We start from the raw sequence: 24,566 nt of genomic DNA, 5'->3' as shown, positions 1-24,566 counted from the left end.
TGGCAAGTTTATAATGTAGCATTTATCATAATGTAACAAATGTTATTACATTATGAGCTTTTATGTATTAAGATTTTATGTTTTGAGAAAATGATTACATTATGAACATCTTATTGGAATAATAATACTTATAACAGTGCAGTTATTACATTGAGTTTCTACATGTGTATAAAAGAGAAACATCATTCATTTACTTTTATTTTGGTAGTTTAATGAATAGAACTAAGCAGAGGGGAAAACAAAACGTACACGTTCTGCATCGTCATCAGGTTTATTTCCGAGGTAACTGTTGCCTGAATATCGTGTTCACACACTCAGCACAAAAGACAGCGTGCATGTTGACAACGAAACATCTCTGTTGCAGCCAAATCATAAACAAAGATTCGTGCCCTCTTTTGTGATATAGCCTACAAATAGGACGTTGGTCCAGGTCACATTATCGAGCTTTAAATGGTGGTCAGTACGACGGAAGTAGGGGTTTATGACCCTGCAAAGCGTATGGAGTTGATGAACGGCTGTGGGTGTCATGGTGACGGTGCTAATGAGATTGTGGTTTGGGCTGGCGGCTGACAGGTGGCAGTGAATCAAAGACAGAGACCAGACAGATGGGCAATTTTTAAATATCACCATGTTTTATTACAGAGACATACTCCAGAGGGTTAGCAGCTTGCTTCCTCTTAGCCATCTTTATTTATTCTGCTTTTATTTTCTGATCCGATTTTCCGCCAGTACGACGGGTGAAGAAACATAGAAGTTCTGTGACTGCTGAGTCTGACCACGTCTGTAGGATGTCCCCTCTAATCACACTCACTTCCCCTCGCAAAAAGCCCACCTCCAGCTACAGTATATCAAACCACATTCTGGCTATTCTAAAATAAATACTCTACAAAAGGAAGCCACTCCTAGCAAAGGTTTCTAAAATGTACAAATTCTTTGAAAATAAGTTCAGGTGTTACTTAACATTTCTTTAGGTATATACATAAAAACATTATAAAAAAAAAAAGAAGAAGCTTGACAGGTAAACGGGAGGGTTAGTAATTAAGCGGTCACTTTCACTAGATGTTACCAGAACAGGGCTCTGACAAATGCCTTCACGTTTCAGCTAGTTAGAGTGTCCCGTTCGGCTCTTTGGTAACCAAAACAATTACAAGTAAAACCGGTCATTTGTTTCAAGTAAGATGTAAGAATTAACTCTTTAAGATAACAAACACAGACACAATGCTTTTTAAATGACAAATAAAAGAGACAATGAACACAGTGCAAAACCTACACACCAAACTTATTTTGCCGCCGTTAGTCCGATCTCTTGGCCAACAATTCCTTCTCTACTCCAGACACTTCCGATGGTCCGAACGGTAAGAAAAACACCCCTTGTAGAAATTAGTCGGTGTGCTCTTCATCTTGGTCTTTGAAGTACTAAAGATGTCTGACTGAAAGGCGCCGAGGGAGCTGCCTCTGTGAAGTTTGCGATGTGACGCACCTCTTTGGACACGATATCCATCATCTTGGACTACTACAGCCAAAACCAGCAGTCACATAGTAATTCCTTCAATGCAACTTTCCTTTACAGCTTCACCAAAAAAAAACCCACACAAATCTGACTGTTAATGCTGAAGAATGGAAATAAAAGGCTGAACAAAAGAACAGAACTGTTAGGCTTTGAAAAGATGAGTATGGTATTGCCACTGAAAGCAGTTCCCTCCGAAAAGAAGGTTGAATTTGATTAGATAGGTTACTTTATTTCTGAAGAGCTATAGGTATGACCGCTTGCTCTACCCCAGATCTGCATGTCTTAGCACACACTACAACATCAGGCAGTGCTGCCTGGATTAGCGGGCGGCAAGACCTTCTAGAGTCCGACTCCTGGTCTCCTGCCCTCAGTCAATCTCTGGTGCCGAGAAGACATTCTGCCTTTGCCAAGGAGCCATTCCTTATCCTAACTGCCGCTCTGCTCGCATAAAGTGCTGTTAGAGTCCTGAGAGATGGGAAGGGGTGTGTTCGATGGAGAAACCGGGCACGAGTCTTCACAGTCGGTGAGTTCTCCGTCCCTCTCGCAAATAACCGTCATGGGGCTGCTGAGGATCCGGCTGCGAGCGTTGTACTTGCTGCTGGCGGCAGAGGGCGGCGTGCGGGATCGGCCGTACTTCGGCCCGATCAATGACGGGGACGTCGAGAACATTCCCTCGTTGCGCGCCCAGTCCTCGGACGCCCGTTTGTTCCGGCCCGGAGAAGAGCAGGGGCTCTCGGCCGTCGGCGATGCCGGGTCGAGCGACGAGTCGAGAGAGCGGGTCCTCTGAAAGCGCGGGTCGGTGCTGCGCAGCATCTCGGCAGCGGACATGCGGAAGCTGGTCTCAGAGCGACTGCCTTTTTTCAGCAGGAGAGCCTTGAATGTGTCGCTGCTGGTCGGGGATTTGCGCAGGTTGCGCTGTATGGAGCCCGCTTGCCGTGGCAGGGAGGATGTCAAGCTTGGGGCCATTCCTGTAGGGGTAACCGGTGGGGATAGAGGACCTCTTGAACGGTCCTCTTCGGATTCCTTGCGCCCCAGGACCTTCCGCTTTGACCTGGAGACGAAAGTAAAATGACGTCACATAAATGGTTTTGTAGGAGCAGATATAAAGCCATCTAAACAAAAGTAGGGATGCACAATATATTAGTACAGTATCTGTAATTGGCTCCTGAATAATTGATATTTTCCCAACCCTCACTTAAAAGTAAAGAAAACACTAATTTAATAACAGTCTCTTTAATCCCTCCCCCCTTCCCCTCAGGTGTTTTACTTACTGTTTATTCGAAACAATGTAGACATTTAGAAAAACTGAATAGTGTAAATATTGTGCATCCTTAAACCCAAGGTAAAAAGAGTGCTTTCAAATATTAGCTCAAGCTTATATTAGTTGGCAGAAGGCTATAGAGAGGGGTTCATAAACAAAAATAACATTTGTGTTAGATTTAAACTGCATTATTTAGAGAATAACAGAGCTGCCAATTTATTGCCGGCACAAATGTTTAGCTAAAATGCTTTACTTCAATTTACTACTAAATCGAACTACTGCTGAAGCTGAACATCTTGAATAAGATTCAAGTGAATTTTAGTGATTAATTTTTTCAGTGTTGATGAGCTTGTCCCCTTCATTGATTTCTGTTCCACTTTCTCATTAAACTTCACTAGCCCCCAGCAAACCAAAACCTCACTGCAAACTCGGAAAAACAGGAATATCTTAATGCAGGATATTAATAGCAGGAGCGCGCGTGTGCGTGTGGGGGAAAGGGGGTTGTTTAATACAAATTCCAGTCCTTTAAAAGCCAAACCAAAGAGGAATACTGCAAGCGTTGCATCTTTATGGAAGTGCAGACATAATGGAAGCCTAATCAACAAAGCAAACTGGGCAAAATGCCCAGCATCACTTTAACCCAGAGGGCTGTTCATTCGCCCCACCAGTAGGGGGACCTCGGGTCAATGAAAGCTAGCGTTTGTGCCCAGGATCAAGTCAAATTCATTAGCATGGCATAACTGCTGCAGATTAGGGAGCGTGGGATTATCTGCGGGATGGAGCAGAAATTCATCCCACGTCTGAGATGCGCTGGGAGATTATAGAGCTAATCCCACCCCAGCGTCACCACGAGACGAATACGCCAACAGCTAATTACTTGCCAGACCCGCACCTCGTATGTTGGGGGGTGTTCATGTTCAACGGGTCCAGGCTGAACGAAAGAGAAGGAAAAGGAGGACGAGAGAGATCAGGAAAGACCAAGGAGGAAGAGAATGACAGATATGACAGAGTGTGGGAAAACGACAAAAGGACGTGGAAACAAGGAGTGAAGTGTCAGAGATACAATACTTAAACATTTCTATTAAAAAACTCATCTACATATTAAAACGCTATATTTGAAATGTAAGATTATAGGTTTAAGATTGAAAATAGGAATATTTCTATGTTATGCATAAGAGAGAGAATTTGCAGAGCTAAAATAGTAAACTTACTCTAAAACACAACCGTTTGGGGAAGGTCTTTTTTCTCCAGCATGACTAGTATGTGTCACATGAAGAAATGATTAAGAAATGATTAACCAAGTCTGCTGTGGACCTAAACCATGGTGAAAATCCTTGAGATGAATTGGAGCACAGACCCATCACCCAACCAGGCAAGTTTTTCCAGGTCAGACTCTGTAAACTACTTTATTATGGACTTTTCTTTGTGTGCAAGAGACATTGTTATTCTGGAACCCCCCCAAAACGGTTGCAACAAAGGATTCTAGAATGTCCTGAGTGGTGGAGCATTGGCTTGTCTTCACTGGAATGGATGAATAGGCAAACCCTTTCAAACCTTTAGACTTCCACATACTGTTGAACATTTTGTTCTATAATATATCATTTTGTTTTTCAAGTAAATTAATGTAGTCAAGCATATTTATGAAAAGAAAAATCCTGATTAAATCCTGATTTTTGCAGTGAAGTCCTTCAAAACACAGGTCAAATCTTGAGATAAAGGCTGTGTACATTGTGGTTGTAATCCAGCTTTTTTTTATTTGATTCATCTAAAGCTCTGTGACAGTGGCACCGGGCAAACCGCAGGATTTACTGAGCACATATAGCATCTGGTGCACTGTCACATTACATCTCAACTGGTCTTCCATTTCAAGGATATCTTTTGCTCTAATATCTGTGTGAGATTGCGGCGGACCAGAGCATAAGGAAGAGCAAAGCTGCTCGCACACTCTAGCAGAGGAAACCAAATCCTCTCGAATGAAATTGTGTGACGTGCTAAAGAACTTCAGAAACCTGCCCATTACACGTGACTACAGAAGAGCCTGCATACGTAATTCGGCTGTGTGAATAAAGACACAACAACATAATGAATTTTAAATAACGCCCCGTACGGTATGCAACAGAAGTGCATTTCACATGAAGCACTGCAGTTATGAGGCTTTTATGACTGAATTAGAAGAGAGTGCATGTTTCTTTAACACAGCCAAACTGTACATGAGCATCCAGTGGAGTAATACATCAGCCTTGGGCATTTCTCAGTCTGACCGCAGGAGCTCTACTCTTCACAGCCTGCTTTCCTTCCACGCTCTATCTTTGATGAATGGATCTGCGATTGGATAGGACAGCCCGCTTTTAAGTTATGAATGTGGTTTATGGGAGGTGGGAAGGGTGGAGTGGAAAGGAAGTAGATGAGACTGGAAAAGGGATACCAGCAAAGTCTTTGGGAAGTTACCTGTGAATGGCAGCAAAGAGGTCCTCTGTGGTGCGAGGCCGCGTGGGGGTCACCATGTCCCCACAGCCGTCGCTGTTGATGCTGGGAGATTGAGCGACGTCCAACGTGCTGGACTCAAACACATCACCTGGTAGAACATTCATATATTAAACTCATATAATAATCATGATGTATCGTGAAAGTTTCTTTAAATAAATAAACACACACACACACACACACACACATATATATATATAAATTGCATAGTGTTGTTATAAACATTGTGCTTCCAACACCAAGGTCATGGGTTTGATTCCTTGAATGTAAAATAAGTCAATTTGTATAAAAGCGTCTGCCAGATGCATAAGTGTAATGATAATAAATGTTAAAGGCAGAGTCTAATGACATTAAAAAAATTTGAACACACTGCAAACAGGACACAGATGACAAAAATATACTGTCATTCTACAACTTGATATTGATATGCCAAAAATGCATAGGTATGTTTGGACAAACTTGTCTAAAAAAACAAAAACAAAATAAAATCATTCAAAGCATAGAGAGAGGAAAACCTATGCAGATAAACACTGGTAGGGCTTGAAGGTTTTATAGGCTATAAAAGATAACATCAGATTTTAAACCAGTCAATCAAAACCCTCCATTTCATACAAGTACCAAGACACATCTTACAGCAATCAATAAATCCAAGGACACACACACATACACTTTACACTCTTCAAAAATAACATGTGAAGACAGTAAAAAGCTGTATGTTTAATATTGTCTTACATTGTTGTGGTCGCATCCACCTTTCCAGAGTTCAGTTGCACTGCTCTGCTCTCCTCTCATCTCACATCTGCACTTGCCTGAGACACTGAGGGTGATCTCACGTTACGCGTTCTGTTCCATACCCCTCCCTCACTTCTCTCTTCCTCTACCCACTGTCAGCTCCACCCCCCCGCCCCATCCTGTTTAAATGGCTTTCCCTAAGGAATGCTGTCCCATTCTATCCTGACTAGAAGTGTGAGAGGGAGAGTCTGGACACTAGTGATGTTGAGAGAGAGATTTTCTGTAATAATTTTATCAATTTAAGAGAAACAGCTAAACAAGTCTCAATATGTAAACAGCAAACACTCATTAAACAGCCACTGCTTTAATTTCCAAATTCAGGAATTGTCTGTGTATATTTGCTGTCGGTAATAAATACAATGAATATTTAGAATATTTAATTTATTAATATTTTATATTTGTTTGCATTATTTTATCACTTGCAACTTAATTGATTTGCTTATTTCTTAGCATGCATTAAAAACTGGTGAGAGAATCTATAAATGAAATGGTGAAAAACAGAGGGATAAGAGAGAATGGTAAAAACAGGGGGTGAGAAAAGAATGAAAGAATCAGAAGTCAGAAGGCGAAAGGGAAGGGGTTGCTGAATGAAAACTGCGAGAAGTAAAACGAAATAAGTACTAAATCCAAAGGGCCACTTGAGTGATGTCCAATTCTAAGCCTTGGTACAATTCTACTCATGGTAGAGGTGAGCAAAATCAGCCACCTCTCGCCTTTAATGCAAGTACACTTATACGCAAGTTGTTTTTGTTTTGTTTACAAGTGGAAGTGCTAATGTGCATCACCTTGTTCCTATCATCTCTCTTTATGTAATTTAAAGCCTGGGATCACATATGTCTTCCAATAGAGCCTCTGATTCTTTAAAAAGGTCTGAGTATTTAAAATTGTATGATTTTGTGTCATCCAGTTTTTATAAATGATCTCAGAGTAAAATGAGGAAAATCTAACTTACCACTTTCATCATCTTTAGATCCAAAAGATTCTGTGCTGCTGGTTACATCTTCATCATCTCCCTCTTCTTCATCCTTTGCTTCAATGGTAGCCATGTCTGCATCAAGAATGATGGTACCAGAGGTCTGGGAGAACTCCCGAGCTTCACAATTGGTGGGAGAAACGTCTGTTATCTCCTCAGGAGGTGCAGAAATGTTAATGCAATCCTTCTGAGTTGACTCTTCCTGTTCCGGAACAGGTGTGGGGTCCAGAGCTTCAGGTGTAGTCGTAGAGATGTTAAAGTCATTTTGACCACTCAGCAAATCACTGACATGATCCACTGATGAAAAGGTGAGAGAAAACGTGGGCTTTTTGGAAACCAAAGGAGGCTTTTTCTTGGGTTTAGCATTTTGTGGGGTTTCTGCAGATGATGAGAGGGCAGTCTCTAGACCATCTACTTCAGCTGTGGCCTTAAACTCAACAAGATCTATGGACCCATTTGTGAGGCAGGATATTGGTTCAGAATGTGATTTTACATCACAATCAGGTCGTGCTTCAAAATGGCTATCCTGGCTATGCTGGATGGAGAGTTTTTTCTCTGGAGATGATGGCCTTAAATTTGGAGATATTGAAGAAACCTGAGTAACTGTGGGATGCTGTGATTTGAGAGGCTTCTCTGGTGTTTGGGGTCTAGTCAACTGGCTAACTCCATTGTTTTCTGGCCGCTTTGCTGACCGAAGCTGCACACTCTGCAGGGCAAGTGGGGTGATCAGTGGTATGCCAACCTTACTAGGCTGCTCAGAGTGAGGCGATACTGGTCTTCTTTCTAAGTTCACTGGTTTTAGGCTACCCTTAATTTCCTTCAAGCAAGCGGAAGAAGGTGTAGGGGGTGTCGTGCTTGCTTGGAGTTGATTTTGAGGGGGAGAATAAGCAGGGATAGTGGAAAAAGCAGGCAGTGGTGGTGGTGGAGAAGGTGGGTGAGGGCTGAAAGAACTATTGAGACCTGACAAGTCCGTCAACACTTCTGGAGGTGGAGGCGGTGGAAATTCGGGGGAAGAATTGATATAAGGAGGGCTCATGGATGCTTGTTGATGGGGGGTGGTGGGTAAAGTAGGTGGCGGAGGAGGAAACTTCTGGTCTGCTGTGCACACAGGGCTGGAGGGCGCAAGGGGAGGAGAAAAGGATGGAGCATTGAAAGGTACAAGAGCCAAAGGGGCAGCTGGAAGAGGAGGTGGGGGAGGAATATTGTTTCTGTTGGAATCAGAGGTGTTAGAGGATAGAGAGGTGGAAGAAGAGGATATGGATACAGATGAGAGCAAGGATGACTTTCTTTCAGGCACTCTGGGTTTGGGCTTGCTTCCCGATGGAGACATGCATCTCATAAAAGAGGGGACGGGAGTGCCAGCTGTTGGAGTGTTGGATTGACTTGAGTATCCACTTGATGGAGAAGTCAACCGATGTACCCTGTCTGGTGATGAGGTGCCTGTTCTGGGCTTTGCACTTCCTTCCTGAGCAGGAGGAAGAGTAGCCTGGTTACCATTATGGAGACCTCTTCCATTTGTCAGCTCAACCACTTGTCCAGCAGAAAGGGAATTGGTGCATGGTGACTGTATTTGATCTCCAGATGGACGAGGATAATCCATGTAGTAGCCCCAAGAGTCTGCATAATCAGAACGGAGGCTACTAGTGTCACTATGAGAAGGTGTGACATGACAGATAGAGTACACATGAGCCATCCCTGCTGCTGATACACCACTGCTGCCCGCACTGATGCTGCTTTGGCTCCTGGGACGAAGCATCCAGGGGTCCTCATAGTCACTACAAGGACTGTGAGATGGTGAAGTGGAGGACCCTTTGCTTTTCAGCCCATTCTGAAGTGACTGTTGAAGCGTTGCAATCAGTGACTCATTGAGAAGAGAACCATTGCTAATATTTGACCCTCCAATGTTGGCAGTAGCGGAGCTGGTTTTCTTAGGCTTTCGTCGTAGAGAGTCTGTACGTGCTGGTGGAAGAGGTGGCTTCTTAGGCTTGCGTAGAGAGATGGAACGTGACAGTGATTGGTCACTGTACAAGCTGGTTCTGTCTTCTTGCTGACCTAGGCACTCATACATACTGTGTCTTCCTGCTCTTCCTCCTATACCATGACCATGGCCACTACCCTGGCTCCTTGATCTAAGGCCTGAATCCAGATGCATGGAAGTGTAGTAGCCATCATTGTCCATAGAGTAGAGTGAACTAGAGTCTGTGCCTTTTGAGGAGCGTTCAAGGCTACTATACAGATGATTTATGGGTGTTGAGCAGCTGGAAGTCAGCGTCCTTCTGGGCAAGACATTCTCAGGAGTGTCGTAAATCCATTGCTCTTCTGAAGACAATGTTCCTGCTGCAATGGTGCTGTGGCTGTGCAAACTGCTATCAGACTGGCCAGTCTCACTACAGGTATCCTTCATGCCTGCCTCTGGTGTGTGCGATCCTGTGCCAACACTACTAGTGCTCTCACTGTTGACAGTTGAGACCATGCTAAGAGGTCTAGCATTAGTGTATGGTGACCCAGCAAGTGGGCTCTGGCCAGGACTTGATGTGGTGTGAAGTGCAATAACCTCAGCAGAACATGACAGAGTAGCATTAGGTATAAAGGAGGTTGAGTAGGCTGCATGTGGAGAAACTACACAGGCTGGACCTGAGATAGATCCCCAATCCTTTTGAGTGCCTCTCACCTCCTGAGATTTTGGTCGGGCTTGGGTACATACCCTTGGGGCATTCCTCATGTGCACCACAGTATCATCTACTTGTAATTTTCCAATCTGCTGAGGTGCTTTTGCAGCGGAGTCTTCATGCCTGAAAGGGGTGCTACTGTAAAGGGGCTCTGCATTTAGAGAGACCCTTGCACCTCGTGGCAAGCTGTGAAAACGCTGGATATCATTGTCAAACTGTGGTGCCATTACAACAATAGAACTTCCAGGGGAGCTCCCATTATAAACTGAAGAGATGTTTGTGGCCGAAGTGGAGATGCCAGCCATTTGAGCAGCAATTCCTTGGCCCTTCTGAGCTCTTATTCTCCTCACAGAGGGCGGGACAATTTTCACCTCCTCAGTCTGGCAGCCAGAATCTTTTGTTATAGATCGACGAAGAGTTGAATTCCTATTCATGACTCGCCCAAGTGTTGAATACTGTCCAGGGATAAACATGGACTGTGGCCGAAGCTCTCCTCCGCGCCCTTTAGCCGCTGCAGAGGGAGAAAAAAAGAAACAATTATGACAAATACTACAGCTGCTTGTTTCTCTGCTTCTCTCTCCTCAATCTCTTTGTGACATCAGCTGCCAATCAGATTAACCCTCTCTATTGAGAGCTAATTAATTTGATTATCTTGATCCACATGTGGCATGTTGATGACTTCTGGAAACTTTGATTATGGTTGATAACTTAATGGCTGGCAACAAATGTTGTCCATTCCTGAGTGTCACAGAGAGTTTGTACTAAGTCAATGATCCTGGTAAGCTGGTGTTCAAAGAAGGACAGGCAGATGGTCTAGCAGCACAACAAAACTCTCTCACACAAACCACACTTCTTTATGGGCTTATTCATTTATGCATGCAAACACATTTCTAGGGTTTAGTTTGGAAACCACAGGCTGTTAATGTATTATGCCTCCTGTTACCATAATACACACACAGCAGAGCGCATCCAGGCATCATCTTAAACTCATGCTCAATGTTAGAAAATAAATGACCATACAACAGTAATCATGACATTCTAACTGCCAGACAGAAACTTGTCTTAAAACCATTTCTATCAGATCAGCTAAAGTTTTAGAACCAGGGACACTGGTGCATAAAGTAAGCTCAAACTAGCATGTATAAACAACAGAATGGGACTTAATGCAGATTTATTGTGCATTGCTATCAGCAAAACATCTTTAAAGAGCTTGACACTCTATTTCTCCCCCACACCCATCTGTTCTTGTAAAGAAGGGCTCATTAAAGCATGTCTACAAATAGCAAATACAAAGAGTGATAGTAAATGCCCTTTCCACAATCCCCATAATCTGGCAAGAACGCAAACAGATATGGTATTTTAACAGTATCCTAGTGTTATTGAAAATGATATAAAATTTGCTGGTATACTTCCGCATATCCGGGGGAAAAAACATCCTACTATCTGTATAATTTTACCTCTCCCCTCCATTACTCTCCTGATAAAATATGAAGTATTTTGCCAGAAGAATCCGGATAGGGGATTATGCAGTGGCTTCAGTTAGCTTTGCAAGCAAAATGTGGCAGGCCATCTCCAACAATGGCTTCCAATATGAGCACTCACACGCACTAACAGGAAGCAAACTAAATAGAATCAGGGACCATGACCCAGGGGAGTGGTGGGAAATGGAATGCGGGATGCAGCTGTTGGATGCTGAGATTATATAACGGAGCGTTGAGAGTATGCATGCAAGAAATCCCCATTTAGGGCATGAGAGATTATGTAATGATTAGCAAATCTATAGATGATTTAAAAAACAGACTTATGAGACAGTAATGAATGAATTTATTTTGAATTGGGAAATCAAAGAGCTTAGATTAGGATGATTCTAAAACTAAAATCAATGCACAGGAAATGCATTGAGATGGGAATGAGAGGCAGGGTCATGACAGACTACATTATACGGTCATGACAACTACAGGACTACATGAAGATGACTACACACAGTCCTCTAAATGGAAACAGGTGAGGCAGGAGCAGCAGCACAGAAAGCTGGCAAAGCCATACCATACCTAGTTCCTGTTGGACGCTGTCAGGCACCCCTGAAATAGTCTTTCTTCGCTTAACCTTCTTGGGCCGGCGGACCAGAGTGTCAGTGTTTATTAGGGAGCGGCGGATGCTGGCCTGCCTGTCAAACGTCTCCCCTGGAGACCAGTTGACGAGGGCAGACAGGCAAAAGGGCCAGTTAGTAACATGCATGCATCACACATGCAGAGCACACACACACACACATACGCATACTGTTCCAGTAAACTTTCATGCAAAGCCACACACATTCTGTATAAGCAAAATAATGTGAAAAACAGACCAAAATTAGACAAAGACAAAACTGCACACATATCTACACTCATTCATGTTTAAGTGTGTCTTGTGTCAAGAATGCAAGTAACTATATGTTTGGTTGACAAAATATAAATTTAAAAACAAAAACCCCTATTAACCCCCCACCCCCACCTTTATATTGGGGGTTATGACTGATTTGAGTAATTCAGTTGACAACATGTGCACATACTGCATTTGCATGGTTACAGCTCTGTTGTACTCTAGGGGAAATTCTAGATCTAAATATAATGTTCTTACTCTATACGAAGGAAAACCAGGAAACCCTGGTTTAAAATATAACATTAGAAACAGTACTTTTTTATAAAAGCACTTTTGTGCTGCAAGATGTGCTGTAGCACAGCAAAAGCAAGAGAACCCCAGAGACGGGGCACTGTTGACTAAGCTTTAGCACGCTGGGATGTCTGACTAAGTCACAGAGCTGACAGACTGAATTAGTGTGTGGTGTGTATTTGTGTGTGCTTTAAAGTATAATAAAGCTTCTTCCTGAGTCATAGTGAAGTTCAGAATTTTTTGAAGGGATTTGACACAGAGAGCTTATTCTGTCTGAAGAAGACTAGTAGGAAAGACTGTTCTTTTGGATAAGGTGTTCATAGTGATGCACAGCTGAATTTGTGCATCGGCAGGGAGACTGATTGCTCAAACAGATAACTTTTAAAGTTCAAAGAGATAGAAGGTAATGACAGAACTGTTAATATGACAACTGTTAATACACTCAGACACATTCTTGTTAGATCTATCCATGTGGTTACACATCCAGAACAGGCGGTAATTAGTCACCATGCATGCAGTGCTCAAATGTTAGGTACAGACAAATTAGGTAGGAATAATTTATCAGGAATTACAAATAAATTCCAGTTGCAATTTCTACAGACTTGATGAAATGTCCATAAGAAAGTTATGTAACGTAACACATAGACCAACCATCTGAATTATAGACTGACACGTAACGAACACTGAAGTGACATTTTTGAATGTTTCTACAGTGCGGGCCTGTTTGACTGACAGGTGATGGGATATACTTCTTACCTGTGACATCGATGGGGACAATATCTGTGAGAACAGCCTGAGCCTGCTGCCTCATCTTCTCTTCTGGAGTGGGCAGGGGTGGGGCTTTGGACCATGACATTTGTCCATCAACCTCGACCCCCTCCTCCTGTGTGGGACTTTGTGCTCTCATTTGGCAGGAGTCTTTCTCTTCCTCTGATGCTGTAGACTGATTAAGTGAAAATACAGTGAGTTTCATGACTACAGGGGGCTTTATAGAGATAAGTAAACAGAAAATAAATAAATAATGCAGGTTCAGACTAGCAGGGAGTTCTCATAGCTCCTACAGCGCTCATTTATCTTTAGTCAAGGCGTGTGTGCCCCATCTTATAGGAGCTCCAGTAGTGTACAGACTGGTTTCATGGGCAACTGACCATCAAACCATACACACACAAACACACTGAGAAACTCAGAGAAAGAATAGAGAAAGGGAGCGGGGAGGGGGGACCAGTGAGGCGTTAAAACGCTGTTCACGCATTGTGATTCTGAAATGGGAACGCCATTCGCAGAGTTACAAGTGGACCATCTGAAGTTTCAATCCAACACCTGGGCCTCCCTCAGCCTCCCAAACAAACCATGTTGTTAAATCACTACAATACATTTAATTATCCATCCAGGTCACTACCAATAGTCAAAAACCTATTGACAGCTGTTTCAACAGTTTACTACCTGTCCTTCCTCAGTCAGAGTGGAATAACTTTCAGTATACAGTAAAGAGTATGATGAATACATCACATTTTACAAGTGACCAATTCTACAATGGAAGAGCAGATACTGTTAACAGCAGATAATATTTATTATTGAATATCAGAGCTCTTTATAATATAGAACTTATAATACAGAAGTTTTATAATACAGAACTTATAATCTGTGCATTAAACAATAAACAAATAGGTATATTTTATTATTATTTATTGTATATTTATGTTATTCTTGCCTTGATAAATCCTAAAAAAATAATCAAAGATTGATTAAACTAAGATTATTCCAAATATTTTATGTATTGTCACTTTAGCTTGCTCCAATAAAATAATTTAATGAATATAATTTTTTCCCCTCCAAATTTTAAACCAAAGCACCAAAAACTTTTTCTAGCAGCAAACATTTTTTGTTTCATGATCTTCAGACGTTTTTCAACGATATAACAAAAAGCAAGAGAAAGAATGAACAAGAAAAGAAAAGAACAGAAAAAAGAAAGAGGAACAGAAGTATAAGGCTAGTCCAACACTGTAACCCGAGTTAACCTCATCCCAGCGGGCTGGGAAAGAAGGTTTAGGCTGGTGGAGGAGGTTAAAAGGGCATGGGATACTTTAGTGTGGGCCAGGGGCAACAGGAAGACAAAAGGACCCCCGAATCTTTGCTTTTACTGGGTCTGACCTTTCCAGGGCCCCTGAACGCAGTGTGATGAAGAGCAATAAAGAAAGAGGGAGAATGAGGGCAAGGGTATGGTGTGCTATAAGACTGGTGTGCAATAAACAAAACCCCATGATTTCTTGCTAAAAATGTTTATGATTGTCTTATTGAATCCATCACTAAATCCATTCACCTTTCTCTTAAACCTGTCTTCAATGCCGATAAACTAAACAGCAGCTTTCTGGAACCCAATATCTCAGTAAATATCTATTCTAACATATTATTCACTATTGTGAATAGTAGTTTCATTAGAGTGTCAGTCTCCTGGGGTTCAGCTCTCATAATGGGGCCACACATGGCTGACAACATTAATGAAGCCAGCAGAGACACTAAAGAACTGAAGCGGGAACTCCACAGAGGAACATGTGGGAGGCTGTGATTACCCAGAAGCCATCTGCAGGCAGACATTCTCACCAGCAGAGGGCAGAAAATCCTACAGGCTGCTAGAGTGAGCTTTCTGATTTGAATTGATTACAGAGCACTCTTCTTATTCATTAATTCATTACTTAATTTTTATGGGCAATAAAAAATATGGCAAATATTGTACATGAATATAACAACGTAATTTACACTATGTGAATTATGTATCAAAAATGTTTTAGCGCATTTAAAAAAAGAGTATAGGAAAAAAAAAGTAGGAAAGTATTTTAAAACTACATCAAATGTGAAATACTACTACTACTACTAATAATAACTATTATTATATTTAAGATAAGGATATACAATTATATTATTATTATTAAATATGATTCAGTCTGTTTCAAATATCAAAACAATATTAATAACCAGAAAAACAAACAAAAAAATGCTAAATATGGTCTCCATATGGTCTCTGATATTTTGTTAAATAGGCCTACCTTTTTATCAGCGTCATCCCCTTCGATGTCCTCATCCTCATGTTGCGAGTTTGAGGAGCCTGAGAAGGTGGGCCCCTGTGAGTAGTACTGTGAGCTGCGGAAACCATCTTTCCTCAGTTTATCACATTCTGTGGGAACAGAGCAGACACATCAGGACCAGTCCGAAATGAAGTTTTAGGAACTTTCAAACAGGAATGGAAGTAAGCAGATGGTGTTTATTTAGCTCCCTCTAGTGTTACGAGAGAGAAAGGACCATTTGAAGGTCTTCTTGAAAATGACGAAAGATGCCAATTGTTTGATCCAACTAATAATAAGATAATTAAATTACATTTTATGTTTAGCGGATTTAAACATGTTCTGGATGAGAGAGAACTAGAGATTCGAAAAGAGTAGAAGACTGAAATCTGTTGAGATCTGTTGTGCTCTGTGTGTGTGTGTGTGTGTGTGTGTGTGTGTGTGTGTGTGTGTGTGTGTGTGTGTGTGTGTGTGTGTGTGTGTGTGTCTGTGTGTGAGACAGTCTGCAGACTGCATCATGTTGGCTTTTTAAGCTAACTGTTGCAGATGGCAGCTCTATCCCCTTGGCACACATCCCACAATCCCTTCAGTCATTCAGTCAAGTGAATCCAGCAGTCTCTCTGCTGACAAAAAAAATAACGCTCATCTGTTCTTTCGTTATTTCCTGACGTTTGATTTTATGATAGTGCACTGCAGCTGTGCGATGCACTCCATTAAATAGCTGAAGTGTGCAATTTCTGCGCCACTGACGGCAACAAACTGAATGGCAAAAATATTGACTCGTTTTGCAAAGTTTGCACACTTTAGCTTTAAAAATGCCAGAGATGGGCAAATAATCAAACCACATCACTGCACAAGAGCAGTGAACATAGAAGACAAATCAAGAGATTGTAAAATATCTTAAACAGCCAGACTGTTAAAAAGTCTTCCTCTAATTCTCCAAAACCACTATTTATTTTGCTTGCTAATCCTTTATGGTTTCCTTCAACACGTATTTGTCAGCTAAGACTTTAAAGAGACAAACAGGTTCAGACAAATGCTTTTTAACTTGTCATTAAACATTCAAGACAACTGTGAACTTCCTCTGATCTACATGTTGTTTGTCTTGGCAGAATAAAAGTGTTTAGACACTAAGGCAGAGCTTTTTTCCTATTCAAAGTGAGACTGCCAGACAAGAAAAGACATGACAAGTGATTGGGAAGTATAAACTGCATTCATTGGGAAAAGTGTTTGATGGTCCAGCTCTACCTGTCCTCATGTCCTGTAGTCTTCCTCTCTGTCATCTGAAGGCCTGAAGTCTCTATTAGAGTAATATGACCTACACACCTGTGCCTGTATAATTAATCAGGCTTCATATCAGCCACCTGCACTGTTAGATCAGTATTGGGTTACAATTAACTTTCAGGCCAGAATCTGCTAACCGAACCTTGATCTGTACCGCTCTTAGCTGGGGTGCAAATCGACCCCCGCATGTCACTAAAACAGGTGTCCAGTGTGAACAACCAATGACATCATGGGCACGTTCACCTGCTGCTTGTGTGTTTGCTCTCATAGATATGCTGATGTAATGAGAACTTTTTGCAGTTGATCCTGGTGTATAAAGGTATGCGGCTCTTACCTCTGAGAGCTGTTTTCAAGTTAACTTTGGCCTGACGGTGTAGGTCTTCCACGCAGGCCGGTCTGGAGCCCGGCAGGAAGACGTTCTCCTGCTGGTGCCATGGAGCCGTGTAGTGCACAGTCCACTTTTTCTCTTCATCCAGATTAGATACAGCTAAAAATAAACACAAAGGCACTTAAAATTATTAACATGCAATAATCAACATTTAAAATGACCTAAAAGTATCTGTTTTATTGTAGCAAAACTCATGGAACTCATGGAAATAGCTGCCAAATGTGTCCATTTGTGGACTCACCATTAGTCGAAACAGAGCCAAAAGGACCCTTGCTGGCTTTCATTTGGTTTTAAACTCTGCTACACTTTTAACTATGTGAACCCCCTACACTGAAAAAAACAGTGTGTTGGCTTAACATTGTTTAATTGTGTACATCGGTACAACATGAATTAATTGCGTTGAACAAGCATAATTTGTTCATGTAACTTCAACATCATGAAATGAATTCATTCTAAGTGACTCAATTAAGTCGTTTCAAAGTGAATTGTATATGACCCACTGTCATGATTCAGACATTCAATTTCATATATTCATTCATCCACTTCAATTTCATATATTTTAATGTTACACAACTAAATTATAATACTGCACTAGCTAGTTGACAAACTTTTAGCTAGCAATAGCACAAATTAGCATCTTATATGCAAAGCATTAAAAGCTCCTTCAGCAAAGCCTTAATGACATTATTGCATTTGTCCACAGCCTAAGCAAATGCTCCACTCTTCTCCACAAACAATGGTAACCCACTGTAATTGAAATTGTTCTAATTCCAACATAATTGAATAGTAAACTCTATAAAACACAATCAAGTCTCCCCCATTTTGCTCAAAAATACATAAAAAACACTTTTACATTACATTATTTACATCTTTAAAATAACAACATTTGCTCGCTCTTGAAGTCTTGATATAGCCATTTGCAAATCATGCTGGAAACTAACAAGCCCAGCCCAGTCTCAGTTAATGCACGAATCATTCATGTAACACAACACAAACGGATAAAGTTTGACTTCAATTTTAAGTGGATTGAACGCAATCCAATTAAGTTTGAACAAAATATATAACTGTGTTGCTTTAGCTTATTTTAATTACGCAATTTGAACAATCAGTAAATCTTTTTTTTTTTTTTCAGTGTAAATCTGGAGCCAAAGAGAGTCTAAAGTGAACAGGAAGACCAGTTCTACCTAGCAGAGGTGCAAATGGGCTTGAGGTAAAGGGGGATCTTGAAGGACAGACCCCTGGAGCTGGAACCCCCAGCAAACAAACAAAAACAACAACAGGCTGGTCGTTATAACGTGAGAGGAAGGGAAAGTAGAAGAGCAGAGGTGGGGGTTTTCTCACAGGTGCGAGGAGCTCCGTGTCCATAGGTGGGACTGGGCCATTAGGCTGTGATGGCCCATCATGCGAGAGCTGCCAGACTGACAAGCGGAGTCCACGGGAGGCCATTGTGTTCATTCATGAGGCATCAGGACTTTCAATATAGAAGTGATTTCTAACTCGCTCTTCAGGGAGACTAACACGCTGAAGTGTGACTGCAAATTAATCTATCAAGGGCTTCTGTGCACAGCTTCAGCTATCGCTCAGTTTTTTTATAAAAAATAAAAAAAAAATTAAACTAACTTTTCTGTTTACAAATGTATCTTTATATATATATATATATATATATATATATATATATATATATATATATATAAAGATAAATACATTATTGATGCTAATTTAAGGTTGTTTGGATCCAAAAGTACAATGTGAAAACAACATGAGCCGGGGGAAGGTGGAGGAATCGAACTCAGGGCAATCAAACCAAGTGTGAAAACATGTTCTTTCATTCCTTCTCCGTTTATTAACCACTACACTGGGCCTTTGAACTTATTGTTCAAATCAATGCTTGACTTCAAAAGGACACTTTCTCCTCAAAGGCATCATCTATTAATGTTCAGACATCAGGCGGGACAAAGCAGTCAAGTACATGGGAGGATGCAGAGGGCATTCAGTACTGTAGAAAAACATGTTACAAATACAGCCGTTTGTAAACTGAACGATGCTGAGCATCAAGAGCTAAATTAACCAAACCACCAAACATAGAGCTTCCAAAGTGCAGAGGTCTTTAGCTTTTAAATATATTATTAAATATTTGAAACAAAAATCAAATCCCTGACTTGTCCCTAGAAAGTCCACAGTCGAAAATATTGACGCATTGAGTTTTTACTTTTTTTTTTTTAAATTGAATTTGTGCTCTTGCCTAGGGTTAGTATCTAAAGGTTACGTGATCATGGCTTCATTGGTATGGTAACAACTAAACAGGTCAATAATCTACCAACCAGCTGACACTGTCACATAACCACACCAACACACAATCTGTCCAAACAGAATTCCACTGAACTGGAAGGTAGTGTGTGTAGTGTAGTGGGCCTAGTGGAACTAAATAAAATTGCTAAAATGATGACACATCACTGCAAAAAGATACTCAAGCAAATGTGTTCATTGAAACAAGAGGGCCATTTGCAGGATGACAACCCCACATGCACAAACAGCATTAAACAACCTCAGTACTCAGAAGGAGAGATAAAAGTGAGCAAGCCCTTTGAAGTGCCTACAATAAATATCAGATGATTCTAGAATGGGCAATACACACACACACTCACACTTAGATAGCCCAGTCTCCAACCCATTAAACCTGTCTATGTTCTCTTGGGGAGTGAGGAGAGCGGCAGCAGGAACAAAAACCTGCATTGTGCCCGACATCAATCTCCACATCAGCCTGAGCTCAGCACTCAGAACCAGCCTATTCAAAACTCCCATAATCCCTCTGGTCCTGCTCATACCCACACAAAACACACACACACACTTTGCAGTTACCACCACGTGTAGATGGATGAGCTCATCCACCCACATTTAAGCTCAGAAGATGAATCAATGCATTTAAAAAAAAAAAAAAGAATCACAATTTAACATACATTTTTATTATTTTATTAATTTGTTTATTATGCTCTGTACTCTGGAGATATTAATATATATATATATATATATATATATATATATATATATATATATATATATTACAAATTACAAGGTTTATTTTTCTCCATCATGCCTTTGGCTAGGCTTGCTTAGTTGGGGAAACTAAAATTATGAGCTAAGTTCTTCAACTAAATATACAAATAAAATTAATTAATTAGGTATTATTTAATTCTATAAACTATAATAGTGATCTGTTTTCTCCAGAGCGATGGTACAGCCAAATCAAATTTTGTTCAACAATATTGTCCTGTTTAACACTGTGAAGCTGCTTTGAAACAATCGTCATTGTAAAAGCGCTATAAATAAAGTTGATTGATTGATTGACAAATTATTAAGATTGGTTTATTAATTTTTAAGGCTTGCCATTTAATTTAGTGAATTAAGGCATTTTATTGAGGACAAAAAAACTAAATGTTCAAGCAGTATCTGGTTCAAGTGCAAATCATGCACAACCATTATTTAAAAGTATCAATAATATATTTGAGTAACACAAAATATTTAAAAATATTAAATATTACAATATTAAAATGTATAACATCATAAATAGTTTTCATTCTTTTCTATTTTTCTTAATTTTTAATATTACATACTATTTCTAATTGTCAATTCAATATTTTGAGATCTGTTAAAGATTATATTAAACAATGTTTTTCAAATATTAGTGTTAAAATGATCTTGAAGTGAAAAAAAGATAAGGGTTTAGGGAATTTATTTTAAAACACTACTATTGGCTGAGAACTGATATAGTATTAATATACTGCACATATCTAACGTAAATATTTTTAAATTAGTGTAGGTACAAAAAAAGATGCACACAACCACCCTTGTGTATTACAAGGTAATTCTCTGGTCATAATAAGAAGCATCAAAGTGTTAACAGGTTTGTCTATTAATTGTACAGGAAATGACTCATCTGTCCATGTTGAAATACAGACTTACAGCTCTATATGGACTCTGAACTTACACACCTGGCAATCAAACACCTGCACACAATCTGACACATTCAATATAATCCCTTCAAATTAATAACCACTAGTTGAGAGATTTAAAAAAAAATGTGTGGCTATTTAAACAAGTTCAGAAAACTAACTAGAAACCTGTCTGATCTCCATCAGCACTGAAAAAAAAAAAAAAAAATGACCAAAGAGTTCTTACCCTTCCGTTTGAAGTATTTAATGACTGACTTGAGTGAAGTCCCGATGAACACCATTATTCCAGTGTGTGTGAGGCAGGTGGACCCTGTGTAGAATTGTCACGGCCTCCCAGTACACGGGAGCGCTGGACGAGTAGTGTGTGTCGACAAGCCAAGTCAGTATGTGCCTCTCCCCATTTGATCAACGCTTATCGCCTCCACAATGAGCCCCTCCTACCCATACACACACCCTCAACCCAACCCTGGGAAACACCTCCTCCTCCTTTACACACACACACACACACACACAATCCCTGGGGCTTGGAGGAAGGGGTGTATATGCCCCTCTGTTCATCTGTGCTTCGGTTACCAAGGAGCTCTCCTGTACGATCAGCTCATCCGAAGTATCCGCCCTGCTACTTCCCTAATACAAGCTTGTATGAAAAAAATCACAAATGAGATCTCTTTAATTTCCCAATAGTTTCTCCTAGGCCTCAATTAGCGGAAATTGAGTTTTGTTAAAAATGTTCTTCTACAAAATAAGATGCATACATGTACATGTCTCCAAGTCAAAGATGATATGTCAGTAGTGTCTCAAACTGTGCTCAGATTTGCCAAGATCCCAGAGTTTTTGTTTCTACTCTAATACGGGAAAGAAAAGGCAAATCACAAATGAAATCCCTGTAGGATTTCAACTGTTTCTTCTAAAAGGCAATGAGTTGAAACAGAGGTTTTTGCTAAGATCCCAGTGTCAGATTTTTCTCCTGAGAAAAAGACCCATCTAGAGCCTGCAATAAAAAGTCAAATATAAACTTTCAATATAAACGGAAACGTTTCTCCAAATAAACAGATCTATGGGATAAGAATTGTGTAATTTAGTTTTTTTAAAAGTATCTTATGCTCACCAAGTCTGCATTTATTTAATAAAAAATAAAACAGTTTAATTTAAAATAACATTTCTTTTTTTTGTCGTTTATGGTGGCAAGGTTGAATTTTCAGCAGCCATTGCCCCATTCTTCAGTGTCACATGATCCTTCAGAAATGTGTGATTTTGGCAATTAAGGAACTGGTCATGAAAATCTCTTATTCTGAATGTTGATATAAAACAATGAACAGGTTCATGTGAATTTTAAAGAGGTGAAACACTCACTCTTAAATCAATCCAACTTTATTGTTTTTTCCTCTTCCCTCTTATTCTGAATGTTGAAAATATTTTTGTAGTAAATGTAAAAATCTGTACTGTCACTTTTGATACACTTGATATATCATTGCCGATCTGCTATTCGATATCAACAATCAAGAATGTAATCAAAACTGGGGTGGGGGTGGGGGTCATGGCTTTGGCAGTGGCCCTGTGAACAATAGTCTCAAATATGTTCATTTTCATTTCTCCAAAGACATTTTAGCAGAAACATCACATAATTAAAGCATACATGGGATTTCAGTTAAGTCTCCTGAGCTGTAAAAGAACCTCTGAGCAATAAAACTCTCACTTCGGACACTGTTTCCTCTAACTTGTAGCAGACGTGTGTTCATATATTCACATATGTGCGCATCCGTCTCAGTCTTCGCTGGAGGACAGAAGGAGCGCGTCTCCCACTGATAAGCCGGCTTGCCGTGTTAGCACACAGCCACTGAATCTAGACCACTGGAATATAGATCGCGCGCGCGCGCGCGCACACACACACACACACACACACACACACACACACACACACACACACACACACACACACACACACACACACACACACACACACACACACACACACACACACACACACACACACACACACACACACACACACACACACACACACACACACACACACACACACACACACACACACACACACACACACACACACAATCTGCCTCATTGTCTACGCACACACCATGACCCTGTTTCTTTTCATTATGAGGGGTGCAGAGGGATCTGAATGGAAGGGGGATGAAGGGTGGGTGAATTTGGACCTGAATGGAGTTGCAAATGATTACTGAACTAGAGGAGGTAATGCATTGAACACCCCTCCCCCCTAAAATATCCCAATCACCCCAACAGCAAGCCAAACTCACACATATAGGCCATTCCTGATCTTTACTTGCTTATATTTGGTTGTTAAAATGTTTTTATGTGTAACAAGTGAAGCTGAAAGAGGAAACAAGTGTGTGCTGCTCTCTTTTACTCACTGCCAAATTCACACAGTGAGGCTTTTCTCTGCATACGGCCCATATCCGGCCTCTTCCTCTCAAGCCTATTCTCTCTGCACGTGCATTTGTGTGTATTCAAGACTCGCTGTTTCCATGCTGTCTGGCACGCGTACAGTATCAGGATTATGTAGCTCACGCCGGCCGCAGTAATTAACACGCTATTGTTCTGTTCTCACTCCACAGACGGCTCAACATCTCGGTCTGGCACTGCAGGATTACAATAATTTCAGACTGTCTATCTGAGTGTGTGACTCAGTGTTTATGTATGCGTACAGTGTGACGTACCTCATGGCTAGTCACTTTTAACAGAAATGGCAAATGTATGACAATCGCACAAAAAGTTTGTTTCCTGCATTCAGACGTGAGGCATGTTCGCCAAGTGTAAAAAATCTATTCATGAGATTCCAGGGTGAAGTTGATGAACAGCCAATCAGAGTGCTTGAATCTCTCACACTTTTCACACTTGGTCTGGGCTCTCTGCATCCGACAGATCCACACTCGCCCACATGATGTGTGTTAGTGTAATGGAGCTGTTGTCATATTCCTCCCCCTTCACACGCACACACGAAAGGTGAAAATCATCATCACAGAAGAAAACTTTAAAATGGACCATCATACAGTAAAGTCCAAAAGTGTGAGAGCACATTGAAAATATTTTATTTATTTATTTAAACCTGGACATAAACTAAAGCTTTAATATTTTGAAAAATGTATAAATTATAAATAAATTATCATTCAGGATTCAGTACTAGGTTACTAATCAAATATGCAAATTTGTGACATTTATATAAATGTTGTAATACAACTTTGTATAAAAAGAATTATGTATTTAAAGTCATTAATCAAGTATATTAATATTGTGTAAACAATGCGCTTACATCAAGTTTCAAAGAATCTTCTTTTTGGTTAAGAATCTCTTTAATGAACATTAACATTTTTCTAGAGAACAGATATACAGTGAGGAAAATAAGTATTTGAACACCCAGCTATTTTGCAAGTTCTCCCACTTGGAAATCATGGAGGGGTCTGAAATTGTCATCGTAGGTGCATGTCCACTGTGAGAGCCAGAAATCACAAAAATCACAATATATGTTTTTTTTTAAACTATTTATTTGTATGATACAGCTGCA

At 40.5% G+C, this 24,566-nt stretch overlaps 1 protein-coding gene across 9 annotated transcripts in view; it reads right to left on the bottom strand.

The window, feature by feature from the left end:
* Positions 1 to 610: 610 nt before the first annotated feature.
* nhsl1b (NHS-like 1b) overlaps positions 611 to 24,566 on the bottom strand; it is a 119,659-nt gene continuing 95,703 nt past the window's right edge. For 4 of the 9 annotated variants that reach the window (XM_067417590.1, XM_067417592.1, XM_067417596.1 and 1 more), the window contains exons 2-9: positions 17,019 to 17,171; positions 15,386 to 15,513; positions 13,098 to 13,284; positions 11,741 to 11,872; positions 7,000 to 10,200; positions 5,220 to 5,346; positions 3,664 to 3,702; positions 611 to 2,561 (exon numbers count right to left, since the gene is read on the bottom strand). In XM_067417590.1, the coding sequence (XP_067273691.1) occupies positions 1,937 to 2,561; positions 3,664 to 3,702; positions 5,220 to 5,346; positions 7,000 to 10,200; positions 11,741 to 11,872; positions 13,098 to 13,284; positions 15,386 to 15,513; positions 17,019 to 17,171 (4,592 nt within the window). In that variant the 3' untranslated portion in view covers positions 611 to 1,936. Of the gene's footprint in view, positions 2,562 to 3,663; positions 3,703 to 5,219; positions 5,347 to 6,999; positions 10,201 to 11,740; positions 11,873 to 13,097; positions 13,285 to 15,385; positions 15,514 to 17,018; positions 17,172 to 21,248; positions 21,369 to 24,566 lie in introns of those variants that run through there. The other 5 variants (XM_067417597.1, XM_067417598.1, XM_067417594.1 and 2 more) reach the window with 5 other exon arrangements.

This window comes from Pseudorasbora parva, chromosome 15 (genome assembly GCF_024679245.1).
Source record: "Pseudorasbora parva isolate DD20220531a chromosome 15, ASM2467924v1, whole genome shotgun sequence".
In the NCBI taxonomy this organism is placed as follows: domain Eukaryota; kingdom Metazoa; phylum Chordata; class Actinopteri; order Cypriniformes; family Gobionidae; genus Pseudorasbora; species Pseudorasbora parva.
The sequence above is the reverse complement of the archived record's forward strand: the minus strand, read 5'-3'. Positions and strand labels throughout refer to the sequence as shown.